Source organism: Scardinius erythrophthalmus (genome assembly GCF_964197995.2).
Source record: "Scardinius erythrophthalmus genome assembly, chromosome: 22".
Taxonomy (NCBI): domain Eukaryota; kingdom Metazoa; phylum Chordata; class Actinopteri; order Cypriniformes; family Leuciscidae; genus Scardinius; species Scardinius erythrophthalmus.
Genome location: NC_138242.1, coordinates 26892401 through 26911357, shown reverse-complemented (window position 1 = coordinate 26911357; position 18957 = coordinate 26892401). Strand labels below are relative to the sequence as shown.

The following is an 18957-nucleotide window of genomic DNA, read 5'->3' as shown; positions in this document are numbered from 1 at the left end:
AGATCTGGGGTGGTAACCAAAAGGTTGGCGGTTCAAATCAGCATGCCAAGGTTTGATTGGCTAGCATTGTCCCATTAGCCTGCTAGTAGATGCCACAACTACATAATGCGGACATAAAGCATCTTTCTCCATTGACAACCATTCAAAGAGTCAAGTGTCACTACTATTATTGCTTATATTTTAACTCGAGCTCAGTAGTTTTCAAACTTTTTAACGCCAGGAACACTCAATTATAATGATGGGATTATGATTTAATGAAGGGATCCTCTTCCTAAAATATAAAAGCATCTACTTTTACACTGCGTGAGTAAAAATATATTGATAGCTTTCTAATATTAATATAATATAAATGAAATTAAGTGTGGCATTATAAAGACAACATATTGTTAAATTTAAGTTGACAGCATATCCTGTTGTTAGACAACACTATTAATGTTAGATGTATAAACCTGAAAAAATATATTTAATTCGACTGTATTTGTATAGCACTTTTCACAATAACTGAAATTTTCAGAATTTCCAATTCTTTAAATGTGTTAAAAAATTATTGCAATTAATGGTTAAATTTAAAACATTCATTTATTAATATACCATAACACGTTAATTAAATAAAACATTTTGTATTTTTTCAGTCGATGGCATTAAGTTTGGCAGAAATCTAAATAATCTGTTAAAATAATAAAAAGTACCTTTTCCGTTAAGTTTACGGACATTCCCGTCAACCCTAAAACACAACAAAATAAAGTGCAAAATTCTAAATATTGTAAAATACCTGCGAAAAATCAATACAGAAAATTCCTTCATATTAGCACAGTACATTGTGCCATATTTTTACAGACTGTACCGGTAGTTTTATATCTAACATCTAATTCAAATCAGCCTGTATGTAACAAGAAAACCTACAATATTTCCAGCTGCCCATACAGGCACCATTATACTCTTGAAAAGATAAGCAGCAAATGTTTGTTTTTTCACCAAAATGTCCCCGGGGAGAAGTCCACACAGCCGAACACGGATTCCGACGGATTCTGAAGTTTCCCGCACTCTTAAGTTGATGCGATAACATCGGCTACAGTGGAAAATATGGAACATTCATGTGGTTGCATTCATGCAGGAAATTAAAATTCCAGAGAGATATTTTCTCTCCCTCACCCAAATCAGGGTGAGACGGTGTCTGTGTGTAGGGAAAACAATCGAGAGTGAGGAATGCCCTGAATGTTTCCTGAATCAGGAGACATGCTTAAATAATTCAAGAATTTCACCTACATTTCTGATGAACACATTTAGTCAAATGCAAGAGCAGGCGGGAGTCGTAGCTCGTGTTAGAGCAGTGTGAGGATGTTGGAGGAAGAGGAGGGAGGAACTGAACATCTGGAAAGCTGTGCAAAGAGCAAGCTCTGTTGGAAGAGAATAACTGGCCAGATAAGTGTGGATGATACAATAAATGCGCAGAGGAAGAGGAATATAATATATAGCTTATATATTGCATGTCAACATGGTGCAGTTGGCTATCAACATAGAGAAAGAGGTGTGTGTATGTGTGAATATTGATTACAGATGTGCAAAGTTACATATTTTCAAAATTGACCTGTCAGTGGCATAAGATAGATAGATGAAGACTGTATAATGATACTGAAAAATTAGCTTTGAATAAATAATTATTTTAAAATATATTAAAATAACCAGTTATTTTACTTTGTAATAATATTTCACAATACATTTTTGATCAAATAAATGCAGCTTTGGTGAGCATGAGCGCTTAATAAACATTGTCAATGGTAGTGTATATTATATATATTTTTTCTTTTCTTTTCAAATAAGATAAACATAGACAGCATCAACATAATCAACAGATTGGCGGCAGTCAAAAATAAAATCAACAAGTTATTGCAGAAGATTCACAGTCCAATCGAAACCTGATAGATTCAACACATTATAGAAGTTAAATGCAAACGCGGTTTTATGTTGTCTTGTTGAAATCATTCCTGCATTCATGTTGTGTCAGAATTACTGTAATTATGGGATGACAACTCTGAGACTCTGAGCTGTTCGCATCCTCAGACTCAGAAATTATTCATTTCTATGGCAACTCTTACAACGGCAAAACAGATGTATGCGCGGCTTTGTTCTCGAAGACATCAAAACGTAATCACATGAATTCACTTCTAAAAATGTTGAAGAATAGTGCAATATTGACTATACTTAAAACGATAGAAACATGACAAAGAAGTCGGCGCGTTAGTATAGTTCAGCAAAAACAAATGTTTTTACCAATTGGAACCTCGTAAAAATGGAATTTCTGACATTGTGAATGCAGCATCTGTCATGTGACCAGTCTGTGATGTCATTGTTTACTCAAAAAAAAGCAGCTAAAGAGACTGTGTACACAGGACACACTTAATATAATACAGTATATGGCAGAATTAGCATTTATGAATAACCAATATGCGATTTGAATGGCCTGCAGACACTGCGTTGTACTGTATGTGATCCATATCCTGTGTGTAAGGAGAGCGACTCATGCTGCTACACACCAGGCCTGCTCTCAAAATAGGCTCTCACCCACCGACTGGAGCATTAGCATTCCATGTGGGTAACAGTAGCACCTTCCGCCGGCACAGCCTGCCTCTCTCTCTCTCTCTCTCTCCATCTCTCACTTTTTCTCTCTCTTCTCATTCAAAATTTGTCTCACACAGCATTGTGAGTGAGGCTTTGATAACCTGACGTGCGAGTGTTTAAAAACTGTCCTTAATCTCTCCTCACTCTTGCGTGTGTCTGTCTCAAGGCCACTTCCTCTGGATTCAGTACCATTTTAATTCATGCCTTGTTAGCTTGCTAAAGTCAAGGAGTCTTTAAGATACTGCCTTAGATACTGTCTTCCTTCTTATAAAGCAGTTTTATAGTGAATTTAGTGTAAAAGTGAGCTCATAAATGTGGATTCTCATTAAGCTGTATTGGAAATACTGCTATATGTAAATTGACACACACAAAAAACAAGGCTAGTATATAGTTTAAAATCGTACATCTGATCGCTTACAAAAGTACTGTAACTACTGCACACCTGTACTTAGCAAGCTGCATGGTTTGAGGTCGGTTCTTAGCACAAATAAGTTTAATGAGTTGCGCAGCAAACTTTAATATGTGTCCACAATTTGGGGTGTAATCTAATAAAATAAAAAAATTCTGATAAAAATTGTGATTTAAAAGAAAAACAAAGATTGCTGTGCATGTTTGTAGTGCTGCACAATTTGGCCAGAATGTTGTGATTGTTTATGAACTATACTAATAGTAATAATAATTAATTATAATTAATTATAATTAAATAATTAATAATAATAATAATATAAAACAAAACTATTGTAATATTTCACTGCAAAATAAAAAATTTAAAACATTTAATATAATAATAGTATTTTTATTTTGCAGCACAATATAAAAAACGCAATACTAACATTTATGGCTGTCTTATTTTTTGCATTTTCATTAAATCGTTTTAAAATTTCGTTCAATTTCGTTCAAAAAACACAGGAAGCCAGGTGCCACATGTTGTGTTCCCAAATGCACATTATAAGCGACCCAAACTCAGATCAGATGCAGAAATCGAGTTTGTGTAGAGTAAACTTCACTATGAATCGAGCCGCTCTGAGAAACTCAAAACACTCGATCATGAGCTGCCCACGTGTAAAAGACATTGGCTCCGTCCGAAAGCTTAAAAATGCTTCCTTCGGAGTTGGCCTTCCAAGGAGGGAAGGCATCAAGGCACGTCCAAATTCAATGTTAGCTTCTTGTCTCATGAGATACCTTCATCTGATCGATTTTTGATGTCAGCATTGATATATCCTTCGATGCTTTTGATATCCCACAATCCTGTGCGTTCCATTCCGTGACAGCTGAGCTAAAAAATAAACACGGCGTCTGAAGTGTGCTTTTTGTTATCAGTTTGGGTGTAAATGTACTTTTTTGACACTTTTGATGTCCTTTCTAGCTAGAAATGACTATTGTAGTAATAAAATATTCGCTTAGTTATCACCAAAGCTCTCTCTATTTAGCTTTAGATCGTTAAACCGTCACGCTGCCTCAGAAGTATGTCCGAAATCAGTTTCGTGAGGTACTTTCGTGCGCAAACGCTGCCTGCCAAGTCATTGCCAAGAGTCAGCTGCCTTAGTTTTAGTTTGTTCACTCTGAAACAAACAGCGCATATATTTGTTTATTTAACCGCAGCCTTTGCGATTTGATAATCATGCTAAGCCATATAGCGTTTTCTCTTTTATTTTGATCACGCAGCGACTAATCGACTAAAGTTCTAGTTAGAAGTTTTAAAAATCCTTAACCATGAGCAAACACTAAATATTCTACAACAGTACTGCGTTTTTGAGATGGTTTGTGTTCAAGGTCAGCATATATATTAGTAAGGATGAAGATCTGAATTTGAAACAGGAAAAGCGGCGGTAGAGCCAAAGTAAAGGCCGTAGGCCTGGTCTAGACGTGAGAACCGAACAAGAGGAAGAGAGGGGGTTTTGGACAGAGGAAGAGAAAAGAGAGAAAGATGGCCGGGCAGCTGTTCTTTCCACAATGCTTCATCTGTTCATGGGCACCGGCTCATTTCTTAACACCCAAGAATGAACCTGAACCTGATCTCTCCTGGAATCAGCCACGGCTAACAAAAGAGCGCTAGGAATCTGAGTACTCAGCGTTCTCTTCGTCTCCCTCTTTCTAACAAAAGCCCTCTTGTTCTCAACTGTCCCATGTTTTTAATCACCACTCATGTTGAAATGAAGACTAAAAATGTTTGTCATCCATAATTAGCATTTCAGAATGGATTCCTCTGATTTGCAGTTCAACTGTGTGCTTTATGAGCTGTGTTGATGCTAACCGCTAATGCTAAGGCCTACTGTTTTTACTGTAATGATCTGTTAGCATGGTGTTCTTAGCTGTGTCTGTTTATTGAGTATGAATCAGCAAGGGTCTGTTTGTGGGGTGCGTTAGCATTGTTAAGCGAGGGTTTGCTAGCAAACCGTAATGGATTGGGTTAGCAGAGAACAGCATTAGACTGGTGTATTTGTAGGGTTTGCTAGCAGGGTGTAATGACTTGTGTTAGCAGGGTGTAAAGCAACAGACTAGTGATTAGCATCAAATCACTGAGTACAAAACTAATAGGCAAGTATTTCGGATGTTTCACTCAAGTGTGTCAAATCAGACTAAACCATTTGTGCTGTGTGTTTTTGATTCCCTCAAATGGTTAGTGCTGTTTCACACAGTTTTGTTTATGATCTCCATGTGACCGTGATGTTATAATAGATACTACCCAGAAGCTCTATGCGCACTCAGAAGAAAGAAATCGTTGGGGAAAATCAAACATGGTTCACTTTAAAAGAGGGGAAAGGAATTTTTCCCAAAGAGACCAGTTAGGCCTTGGGCATTTACTGTTTTCTCTGAAATCCTGTTGACAACGCTGTAAGTGTGGGTCAGTACTGTAGCAGAAACAGATTTAAGATTATAAAGAGGAAGTCAGTATAGCAAATGGTAGATTAATGAAAAAGAGATCTTGCTCTCTAATAACTGTGCTTTCTGCTTTTAGTTGAACAGGACGTTTGTCCCCCAGCAGAGAGGAAATCCGTAAGGGATATAAAAAGGGTGTAACGTGCCCCAAGGGTATCCTGACTGATGTCTTTGTGTGCGTGTTTAGCTTTTCATTTAAAAGACGCCCTGTGCCTCAATGTCACAAACATCCACACATTCACACACATCTTGCCTTACTGAATTGCTCTCCGTTCCCCTGAGAAACGCTGAGTGATGTCATATCCTTTGAAGGCTAATGAATCCCTGAAAGTTCATCAAGCCGTTCGCTGTTATTAAAATAATTTCCTGGCAGTGAATGTGGCAGAAAGGCTTGTCAATCATTCAGCGGTGTGGGATGATCCACTTCGACATTTCCCATCTCGTGTTTGGAATTAAGCGGATGGATCCATCATCTGTAATCAGAGCCCAGGTCTCTGGAGCCGCATGTCTGTGTGTGTGTGTCTGTGTGTAGGAAGCTCATCATGCGGCTTAAAAAGGCATCGCTCATTTCGCAACAAGCGAAACTGACATTAGAAAGAAGGTGAGATGCAAAGAGAAAAGATTAGAAACATTTTACTAATTCCCTTTTGCATGATGGGATACATGCACATGAACCAATTGTTGTGTCTCTGTTCTACACAGAAGTGTACCATGGTGTTACCATGGACATCATACTATTATAATGCCATGTTTTTTTTTGTTCACTCCCTTAGAAAAATGTACTATGGCAGTACTATGGTACAGAGACAGTAATACTATGGTACTTTGAAACATACTGTACCATGGTATATAAATTAATGTATTATGGTATTTACATGATTTTCCAAGGTACCTTTAAGGTCCATGGTCCTACTATGGTAAATAGTAAAAAAAAAAAAAAAAAAGGGTGGTACCGTGGTCATTTTTGAAGGGTTTACTGTGGTAAAATCATAGTATTATTTCAAATACTTTTGCAGTACCTTAGAGTAGCATGGTATATTAATATGGAAATCATTCAGTACCATGGTATATATCAATGTTCTGTGGTATTACCATGTTTTATTGGACATTTACCATGGTAATAACTTTTAAGTAAATTAGAGTACTATATAAATACCACTGTAGTTAAATATGAATGCTAATCAGTCAGTAGTATGGTATACTGCATATCAAAGTATCATGATGCTTATTTTACCATGGTAAAACCAAATTATTCATTACCAAAAACCATCATTATTCAAATACCATGGTATACAAATATGGCAATTATTCAGTAACACACACACATACATTCATTCATATATACAATATATATATATATATATATATATATATATATATATATATATATATATATATATACATATATATATATATATATACAATATATATATATATATATATGAAGAGTTCAGATGCAAAAGCCTCTAAGTGCCATCTGAAATTTTCTTCTAGAATGATGAATGATCATTTTTATCAAGCTCGTATATTTAAGTTCAATAATTTCACTTAAATGGCAATGCAAATTACCTATTAATGGTCATTTAAGTGAAATTACTTAACTTAAATATACAAGCTTTATGAAAATGATCATTCTAGAAGAAAATTTCAGATGGCACTTAGAGGCTTTTGCATCTGAACTCTTCATATATATATATATATATATATATATATATATATATATATATATATATATATATATATATATATATATATATATATATATATATATATATATATATATATATATATATACACCATGGTATTGTCATGCTTTTTGGACATTTACCATGGTAAAACCATGAAGAACCATGCAAAAAACATGGCAAATAAATAGGGTAATCATTCAGTACCATGGTATATATCAATGTTCTGTAGTATTACCATGTTACCATGCATTGCCATGGTATTAAATGTCATGTTCGTTTCCCGTTTTTGTTTCCCATCACTTTGCTTTTCTTCTCTTTTTGATGAGTGAACTTGCCTTTTAGCTGCCTGCTAATTAATCAGGGTCTCTGGTCTTACATAAGAGATGTGATGGTTCAAACACAGCTGTTCCTGATTGAACTTCAGCAGGAGCATCTTGGGAGAACTGAGCCTGAGCTCGAGTCGGCTGATACTGTATGACACGCACGCTTCACTCCACTCCACACATCACCAGATAGATCTACCCCCCACTGGTTTTATCCTTCTCTCTGTAGAGGGAGCAAAAATTCAAATACTTTTTATATTTTATGTAAAAAGCAGACTTCATGTGCACTTGCAGTCCTGTGGACCACATGCTTGTTGTCTGCAAGTCAGTAGGGTGTCCCATTTGTCATTTTAGGCTTCCTAAGTGTGCTTGCGAGCGCCCTCAATACCTACTTTTGCAGAGCCTGCACTAAAGCGAGCTCCACAGCATACTAGTCAAAGTGGCATTACGTCACGAAAGTGTAGACTCTGAAGAAGGCTCATAAGGCTCATAAGAATCATTTGTGAATCAAACTACAATGATTGCACTTTCTGATTTTGTTTCTGATTCGCTAAAACAAACCAGCTCATAAGAGTAATTCAGTCACAAATCAAACTACAATTGGCCTTGATGTGTGTTTTTGATTCACAAATTGACCGTCATTTGTCATTTGTTCAGGAATTATACTGGTCTTGCTATGTTTTTGATTCATATCTCTGTCTCGCACTGTTTCCCACCTCCCTATTTTTCTGTGGCGTGAGCATAAATAAACCACATTTTTATATTTTATGAAAAAAATATAGCTGGTTGCTGTTCTGAGAGCTGGCTCATAAGAATCATTTGTCAATTTTTATTCACAAAACACTGCTAACGAGAGTCATTTGTTCGGTCTGATTTACACACACACACAAAATGCTCGTAAAAGTTGTACATTTGTGAATACAAACTACACTGTTCACCCTTTTTTTGAGTCATTAAAACAAATTGGCTCATAAGAGTGATTTGTTCAAAAAATCAAACTACACTCGCCATGCTGTGTGCTTGATTCTCAAATGAACTCTTAACAAATATACTGGTCTTGCACTATGATTTTGATACATTTCTCGATCCAGGTTTTACCTTTTATCCCTGTGGAGAGAGCATAGATAAACTAAATTTGTACATTTTGTGAAAAAATGATTGTTTAATACAGTCATGTTTTGCCAGTTTTGGGCTGGCTAAGGAGGTTATTAGCATTTGAGTGGTTGTTAGCATGTTGCTATGTGGTTGCTGGGTGGATACACTCTACCTTAAAGGGACAATCATCATTTTACTCACCTTCATGTCATTCAAAACCCATAGGACAGATTTATTTTTGAGTGAACTATTATCCTTTATTACAAAAGAGCTCACCCAAGTCTTTAGATGGCTCAAATTTCTCCTTAAAAGTCTTAAGATCTGAAATGCCATTCACGTCCGTAGCATAAACAGTGAAGGATGATTTATGTCACAAAGTTTTGAAAAACTGATCGCTCTAATTTCAGACAGTTCAGTTACAGTGCGGCCCAATTTTTATCATAACTACAAAGTCTCTCTCGATTACATTCTTGCACACCCACCATCCCGTTACTCATAAATTCTTAATAACTCTTCTGTGTTATCTATGAACAGTTTGTTTCCTTCTAAAATCCTACCAAACTAATATTTTCCTCTGATAACAGAAATGTAACTGGTCTCGTGTGTTTTGTTCGCTCGGTAGCATTTGGTCAACTGTGTATTTTGGAGTGTTTTGCAGCCATCGGCTTTGATGCCGCCGAATTCTCCGGGGCAACGTTCCGTGCGCTGAAATAGACCGAAATATCCAGGAATGCAAAACGCATCATTTGATCTGCGTCTCCCGCGCCAAGCAGTTTAAATAAAACACAAGTCGACTGAATAAAAATGTGTCATATTCATTTGTGTCAGCAGATAAAAGACAGCGAGTCAGAACTGAAGGAGAAGAGAAAGGATTGACAGATGATGTGGCCATCATGGGTGTGCTGTTCTCGTTTTCCATCGCATAACATCTGCCTTACTTTGGTGTTTGGACTGTTTTCTGGCCTGTGGAGTAAAGTCCCACTTCCAAAGCATCTTGGGGCGAGCAGGGTGGGGTTTTCCATTTGTGCACAGAGGGAAGATGCTCAGTGTGGATGTTTGATGTGAGGGTGTGTAGTGACAGCGTTCATACTGTAATGAATCCCTGCAGTAGCTGTGGTTACTCTGGATGAGTTATTCCGGAGTGGAAACAGAGTTGGATAACAATTTACGCACACAAACAACCACACACACACATACAGACTGCAGCTTTGATTTTGACATATCATTATGTGCTCTGACACATTCATACTTTGCTGTGAATTTAGTGGCATTTTCTTTATTTTAGAACGTATACACTTCTCATGATTCAATATGTGTTATATATTAATAATTCGATCCTCATTATTACTGCTTAAAGGTGTAGTAAGTGACTTTTGCACACAACAAACTTGTAGCCAATCAGCATTAGGGGGCGTGTCCACTCATAATAGGGGAGTAGAGAGAGTGAGCAAAAGGGAGATTTGAAGAAAGTCTAGAAAGAGAGATGGCTGAGAGATATTACAAAAGAGAAAAGCTCAGAGGAATATCACTGGAAAAAGAAGAGTTATGATCAGGCAAGAGCTTTAGGACCCGTGTTAATATTAGAAAAGCTTTCCAGCGCTGAAAAGACCTGAGCGGGAAGGCCTGAAAACGGACGCTGAGGTTGTGTTGTTTCTGTTCCATACATGAGTAACACTGGTTATGAGTGTCATTGTTTGTCTGGAGCTGCTGTTATGCTGGTGACTAACAACAAACTCTTGTTTGTATACTCTTGAGGACTGTATGTTAAGTTTTTCGTTCGTCATCTTCACCCTATTTTGTGAAGCACAATTTTGCTTTGCTTCTGCTATGATAAAAAGACATCCATTGCATTGCGTGTTCGTGCGTTTTGGGGGCGGAGCAATGACGAGAGGGGTGTGTTTGTTTGGGTTGATTTCAAATATCAACAGTGTTCAACAACGATTCTCAGAAATTGCGTACTGCACCTTTAAAATTTCCAATACTGTTTACTTTAAAGTGAAGTTGATTGGGTCCTGAAAAGTGTTTTTTACATATCAGCCAGGTTGCTGAATGTTGTAGATTCATAAAAAAAAGAAAAGGCTCGAAAAGAGTCATTAGTTTGTTTTAATTCAATAAAAAAAGAACCGGCTCATAAGAGTAATTTGTTTGCTTTCATTCACCAAAAAAAAGAACATTTGCATTTATTCATTTAGCAGGGGCTTTTATCCAAAGAACCAGCTCTTGAGAATCATTTAGTCATTTTGATTCACAAAAAAAAAAAAATTTGCTTACAAGAGCATTTGTTCATTTATATTCACTAAAAAATAAATAACTCGTAAGAGTTGTATATTTGGGAATTGGACTACAAAGGTAACACTGTATTTGACTCACTAAAAAACAGTCAGCTCGTAAGAGTCATTTCTTTGTTTTGATTCAATGATTTGGGAATCAGATTGCAATGGTAGCACTATATGTTTCACTAAAATGAACCAACTCAGAGTCGTTTGTTCACAAATCAAACTAAACCATTTGTGCTGTGTTTTTTCCCCCCTTCAAATTAATCGAGTCATTTGTTTGGGAATCAGGCCATCTTGATATCTTGACACATGTTTTTGGTTTACTATAACGAACCGGCTGATTCAGAGTCACTGATTCAGGAATCAGACTTTATCGATGTTAGCAACTCTAACAAGTGACATCAGAGAGTTTCAACAGCAGTTTTAAAGATGCAGTTCTTTTATCTGAAAGTTATTCCATCAATTTTACAGTAATTGGACTGGTTTTATGTATTTATTTTGTGTGTATAGGGAACGACCTCTTCCTGGTGGCGGTACATGAGCTGGGACATGCGTTAGGCCTGGAGCACTCCAACGACCCCACTGCCATCATGGCCCCCTTCTACCAGTACATGGACACAGAGAACTTCCGACTGCCACACGACGATCTGCAGGGAATCCAGAAGATCTACGGTAACATTCACACAGAACACACTAAATTCACAACATTTCTTTTCTCAACAAATACACACTAAATGTTAAACCTCAGTGTGTAGCTCAAATCAGATCCACTTTCCTGAATCCCATCCAACATCCAAATGGCTCATAAGAGTCGTTCATTTGTGAATAAAACCACAAAATGTTGACTCAACAACTCATGAGAGTCGTTTGAGTCAACAACTCATGAGAGTCGTTTGAGTCAACAACTCATGAGAGTCATTTGAGTCAACAACTCATGAGAGTCGTTTGAGTCAACAACTAATTAGAGTTGTTTGAGTCAACAACTCATGAGAGTCATTTGAGTCAACAACTCATGAAAGTCATTTGAGTCAACAACTCATGAGAGTCATTTGAGTCAACAACTTATGAGAGCCGTTTGTTGCTGCGTCCAAAATCGCATACTAAGTAGGTACTAAATTTGAATTAGAATTTACTTCGCGACATTAAAAATGTATGCTATGTATGCCACCAATTTAAATACACATTCATCTTTCCAGCTGTGAAATATCCATTTAATTGATGCTGTATGTTTTTGATTCATCTCGCTATATCGCACTGGTTTTATCCTCTTTTCCTGTGGAGAGAGCATAAATTAACTACATTTTTACATTTTATGAAAAAACGTAAGTGGTGTTTTGCCCATATTGTGACCAAGATGTCGTCTTTCTCTATGTTTTTGATTCATCTATCTGGTTTTACCTTTTTTTTTTCTGTGGAGAGAATATAAATTAACTACATTTTTACATTTTATAAAAAAATATATAAGAGGTGTTTTGCAGATTTTGCGGTGACTAAAGTTGTTGGATGGGTTGCATGTAGCCTTAAAGGGACAGTTCACCCCAAAAATGAAAATTCTGTCATCATTTACTCACCCTCATGTCATTCCAAACCAGCAAGACACACTTTCATCATAAAATGTAAAATCTAGTGCCTTACATTTCCCTCTGTTCTTCCACACCTATCCAGAATAACTCTTTCCTGAATCCCATTCAACATCCGTCCCTTTGGTCTTCCTCTTTCCTCCCTCCGGCACAGGGAGAGACCGGAGAGGGTGGAGATACTCGCACATCTTATGTATCACGCACACATTCCCAACCATGTTCCCTCAATATCCCTCTCTCACCAGAGCAGATCTCTCTCTCTCTATATCTGTCTGTGTCGTCCGCCCTGTGTTATGTAACATGAAGGGCTGTAATCCTCGCTCTATTTCAGGAGATTTGATTTCAGACAGTCACTCCTCTCTGTGGTCCTGTGGGTCGTTCGCATCTCCAGAGGGGTAATCCTGTCAGGTCTCCCTCCTGCCTGATTCATACTTAAAATCATTCATTATTTTCTCCATTTAATCACCGATCCTTTCATTCTCACAGAGGATTTCTTGACCTCTCGATCCGTCGGCTCTTAGCGTTCTGTTGGCTCTTCCAAAAATCTGACGTTCATTGTGCTAACAGCTTGAACTCTTCAGCGCGGGTCAGCTGTGATAATGAGTCCACAGATAATCGAGGACTATAACTGATGCGAGAGCACATTATTACACCAACACTCCAGATGAATATTATAAAACCAATTATTCTGTCAGCTATATTATCTAATTTATTTTGCCTTTATTTTTAAAATAATGCATACAATAAAAATACACATATATTCAATAATAAATGTTATATATTATACAATGCATGATAAATATGTGAAAAAATATACACAAAAAATAAAAAATATTTATATTTATTAAATATTTTATTTAGATTTAAATAATAATAAATGTATTATTTAATAATAAAATATAAATCTATTTTAGACATTAATTAAAATCTAATCTTTTTAAAGTTTAGTATTTATTTTTAATGTTAAAAACAATTGTTGGATGGCCATTCAATGTTGTAAAAATAGTGTATCAAAATAGTGATGTTTTAATAATAACTTGCTAACCATAAACTGAACTAAAGCTGGGCTAATGAAATATATTGTTTGATGAAATAATTGTAATATATACAACAACACACAAAAAAAAAATATTTTCATGATTTGTTATCACAACATTTATCTTTTGTCAAATCAACTTGGATAATATTTTGAGTTTTTTATTTATTAAACCTATTCTATTTATTATTAAATCTCCTTTATTATATTAACTCAAATGTTTAATTTCAATGAACTCAAAATTTTAAAGCAACCAGGTAACTTACTTTTTTAAGTTAAACCAACGTTTTTTTTACAGTGAATACAAATAATAAAATATAATTAAGCATAAATATATTATAAAAAAATATAAATTAATTATTTTAAAATATAACATTTATAATAATAATATTTTTTTCAAAGTAATTATTTATTATTATTCATTAAACATTTAAAAGATTTTATTTATTTAATTAATTTATTATTTATTAAATATTTGTTATATGTCTTTATAAAAGCGACAACAGAAATATGATATATAATAAAAATAGCAGTGTTCAGTGAGTCAGGGGTATTTGTACACGTGGCATTTAGCCTTTAAACTTTTATAAAACCATATCATGATAAAACAAACACAATATTCAATGAATCATTAAATGTATTATTGTTAATAATTCCGGCAAGTAATATAGTACATTAGCAAGCCATGACAAGCAACGTGGCACATTAATATAGTGTACAGTCTAAATACTTCTTAGTATGAGACCAAATTGTGTCGTTTATAAGGAGGTTTTTGGCTACAAACACCCTTAATTATGACAAAAAAAATGACCCTAAAAAATGTTTAATGACCCTCATCTCTCTTTCTCTTTCTCTCTCTCTCTCTTCAGGACCTCCAGATAAACTTCCTCAGCCCACGAGACCTCTACCCACGATCCCACCCGTCCGCTCGCACCCTCCCGTAGATCCACGCAAAAACGACAGGCAGACGCGTCCACCCCGAATACCGACCGGCGACAAACCAGCGCACCCGAACGCTAAGCCAGACATCTGTGATGGCGGCTTCAACACGCTTGCCATCCTCAGGAGGGAGATGTTCGTGTTTAAGGTAAGCGAAAGAATGAGACATACAGTATCTGTCTGAAACGCTCCAAACATACACACAGATTCTTAATGTCAATATGAAATGAGCTAATTTCAAGCTTATGGTCTCATACAGTAACTGCTGCTTCAACACTGTGTTTAGAGCGCTGGCAGCCTCCGCTGACAAACACACACACACACACACACACGTGGCGGCCGCAGGAAACGTTTCAGCGTGTGGGTGTTTTCTCTTTGTTCTCTTGAGCTTGTGCTGAAGGAAAGTGACCTATTAGTCAGAGCCAATGAGCTTTTCTTTGCTCGCTGAACCTGAGAGCTGCCTTCAATGAATCCTTAAAGCTCTAGTGTGATAGTTCAGTGTATCAAAAGAGCTGAGCGTTAGCAATCACTGTGTGGATTATCAGGCTCTGACCCTACTAATGAAAGCTTGAACCTCACCAGTGCAAAAAGAGAAAGGGAGGCTCATGGAAAGCAGATACACTAAACTGTTTAGTTCTACATACCATGTAGGGAACAGCATTTTCGAATAACGTCATGTAATTACATATCATAATCACATGTTATTCAGAGTACAAAAGTAACCATAGGAACTGAAGGCTACTTGAGTGTTTATCAGTATTGAAGTACATCGACAAAACATTAGTATTAATAATATTTATAGATTTGTTATAGATTTGCATATCACTATCACATATGTCATTGTCATGATTTTTTTTAATGAAATGAATACTTCTATTCAGCAAGGATACATTAAATTGATTAAAAGTGACAGTAAAGACATTTAACTTAGTGATAAAAAACTTTCTTTCTTTCTTGAACTTTCTATTCTTTAAAGAATCATGAGAAAGTATCACGTTTCCACACAAAAAAGTAAGCAGAACAACTGATTTTAAACTTCATAATAATAAGAAATGTTTCTTGAGCAGCAAATCAGCATATTAGAATGATTTCTGAAGGATCATGTGACACCCAAGACTATAGGAATGATGCTGAAAATTATAGATTATATTAAAATAGTTTACTTTTGAATGGTAAATAAATACATACATCTTTTACATAATGTTTTACTGTGTGTATATATATATATATATAGTATGAAAGATATGTAATATATACGTAAAATCTTTTTTAGAATATAAGATTTATAACAATTTTTTTATTTATTTTTTTACCTGTAGCTCATGTTCTCAGTAGGCTTTCAGAAAGGTGATGACTCCAAAATCCATGAATGTCAAAGTCTATAAACTGAAATCAGAACAAACCAAGAGAAGTTACCAACTGATGTCCACTAACTGCACACAGGGGCACCAAAAGAGGTTTGCAGAACATAAAACTTTAACAGATTAACAACGGGAACTCTTTTGAAAATGTTGATTCTCTCTGAAAGTATAGCGTGCTATCCCATCTCCATGAGGAGATGCACATGAATAGAGACTGAACCCAACAGTTGTGTTGTAGCTCTCTGATCTGTGCGCGTCTCTGACGGCCACAGCAAAGATGTACTGTGCTCTCACTTAACACACAGCCAGTGTTTTTGTTGTGTGTGTATTTTTCTCTGTTTAAAAATAGATGGAATTCATTTGTCAGGACTTTACAGAAAGTTTCTTGTTTTCTGAATAGCCAAACTCAAACTGACGTGTGAATTTATTCCACTTGAAGAGGGTTTTTGTTGGGCTCTAATCTTGTCACTTGGTATCCACTCCCAGTTCCACAGCAGACGCCTCTGGGAAAACAAAATCTATCATGAATGCTGTTACATTTCCTCACTTACTCACTCAGCCGCTCGCTCTCTCGCACGCTGGAGTAGTCTATCATCGCGGTTAGACAATAACACAAACACATTTCTGTGCAGTAAAACGCTCAAAGTCTGCCATCTAAGGTCTGAGGTGTATCCACTGTAACATCTGTGTCAGCTTCCTCACGTTGGCGGCACACGGTTGTGGACGGAAGACCTGATTGGCTGAAAGATGATGAGGTCGACAATACTGTATATTTAACTGTAGGAATACACTGACAGATCCATAATCATCAGGAAAAGTTTGATACCAAATAATTTCTTCCAACCACTTGAAAACAATTACTAGGTCAATATAATCATTTAATTATATATATATATATATATATATAAAATGATATACTGATTAATTAATCATATTTATTTACTGCGAAAATCCAAATGAAAATTATTCAAATGCATTATTTTGGTGATTAAATATCTTAATAGACTAAATGTGTTTAGTATCGGTATCATATATATATATATAATCAAATCTATAAATATATCACTGACCTACAGGACAACTAGATTATCTAGCTTGTTTGACCTTTTTAAATAATGCAATACAAATAATATATATTAAATAATATTTTTTATATATTGCATGATAAATATATGAATAAATAAATACATAAAATATTTCATTAAAAAATACAATATAAATATATTTAATAAACTTTTATTTCTTAAATCTTAAAAATAAGCTTTTTCAAATGTCAAAGTGAAAGTCTGTACACTAAAGTCTATAAAATAATGCACTAAAAATTATATTAAATAATAAATATTATATAATGCATGATAAATATTTGAATAAATACATACAATATTTAATTTGATATTTTTATTTATTTATAATAAATATACAATATAAATATAATATTTAATAAGCTATAATTTTAATTATATAATAAATATTTATAGATATTTATATGTATATATACATATTTAATATATATATATATAAAATAAATTATATATTTTATTTATTATAAATATACAATAAAAAACAAATTGAATAAGCTTTTTTAAATGTCAAAATTAAAGTCTGGAAACCCTGTACGTACAATCTCTGCCAATGTAAATAAAAGCACACTTTGTTCTCTATCATTTCTCCAGTAATATAAACAGTCAGTTCCCTCCTCCACTCTCTCTCTCTCTCTCTCTCTGTAAGTATGTGTGTTTGTGTTTGTCTCACTCCACTGACTGCTCGTCTCCTGAGCGCTGGTGTTTGATGCGGTTTCAGCCTGTGCCCGGTGACAGATCTCTCTCGTCCAGTCTCCAGTCCTGTGAGGAGAGTTTCACAGTCCGGTGAAGGATCTGTAGACTGTGAAACAGCGAGCTCTCAACCTGCCCAGCAACACACTGCTTGTGGCGCTTTCATCTTTCCCATACATCTCTCATCCCTCCGTCTCCCTGCACGCATCCCAGTGTTCAGTATTGGCTGGTTGTTACGGTGGGCTTCATCTGAACAGGCTAAACCTCACGCGCCACATGAGCGCGCAATCCGTATTCACATCCTAATGCTGAGCTCTAGTAACTTACAGTTTCATCCTGAAAAATCAATAAAATAAAATTTCATTGATAGATTTCCCTAGGGTTAGGAAATATGAGACATTTAAAGATCTGCCTCCAACAATTCTGGTTCCTTAATCATTCCATTAACAATTAAGTAGTTCATCCAAAAATCAAAATTCTGTCATTACTGTAGTTTTTGACCCTCATATTGTTTCAAACTTATATATTAAATATCAAACTTATATCATAGCTTAAACCCCAATTCCAGCTCTATATAGCGAAGGACTCTAGACTAAACCATTCTGATTTCACAAGAAGTTCTGAGCCTCGGATCCTAATAATTGAACAGCGTGTGTAAATTCAAGATATTTTAAATTGAAGACAGTCCAACTTGTACCAGATAATGGTCTCTCTGAGAGTGACTGTTCCTAAAAATGAGGTACGGAGGGTCACATAAGGCACTCTTTCTTACAGAATAAAACAGAATTCATTTTTGGTCGGTGACCCATTTTTTAAGTCCCAAAATTCATGCAACCCCTCATTTTAAGCCGACATTTTAAAGTCTTAGAGATGCAAAATACTGTACAGAACTGCCAAAATGTTTTACTTTTTAACATTTACTATTTATAATTGTTATTGTTATTAAGTAACAAGAACTAGCAAATAATTCGGGCAGCCCTTAATTAATAAGAAAGGCTGAAAACCTCTAGAAGGCTAACTTAAAATCACCATGAAATCAAAAATGACAATTCATATTATAAATGATTTATCTGTGCACATCACTCATTTTTTTTAAATTCATGTGCCTCGTAATCTTCAATCACTATAACGACATCTCTTCTCTGATGATGTGTTCACTGGGGCGAGGGCGGGGCAACCTGTCACTCACATGAGATCGACCAATAGCAAACCACAACCATCCAACCAATTCCCAACAATCAAAATCAAGTCCAGCCCTGCATTTTGTCTTGTTCGAGAAGCCGTTTCACTAAGATATCTGTCACAATAGGGAAGAAAGGCTATCGCAACTTCTGTTTCATGCCGACAATAAATATTTAGTGTGACGGAGTCCATTTTAATACTGAAGC

General features: G+C 35.6%; 1 protein-coding gene across 1 annotated transcript in view; it reads left to right on the top strand.

Annotated features, from left to right (window-relative positions):
* The window catches only part of mmp16a (matrix metallopeptidase 16a (membrane-inserted)), a 58831-nt gene that overhangs the window by 24912 nt on the left and 14962 nt on the right, over positions 1 to 18957 (top strand). The window contains exons 6-7 of the mRNA XM_081352573.1: positions 11392 to 11553; positions 14367 to 14584. Of these exons, the coding sequence (XP_081208699.1) occupies positions 11392 to 11553; positions 14367 to 14584 (380 nt within the window). The remainder of the gene's footprint in view (positions 1 to 11391; positions 11554 to 14366; positions 14585 to 18957) is intronic.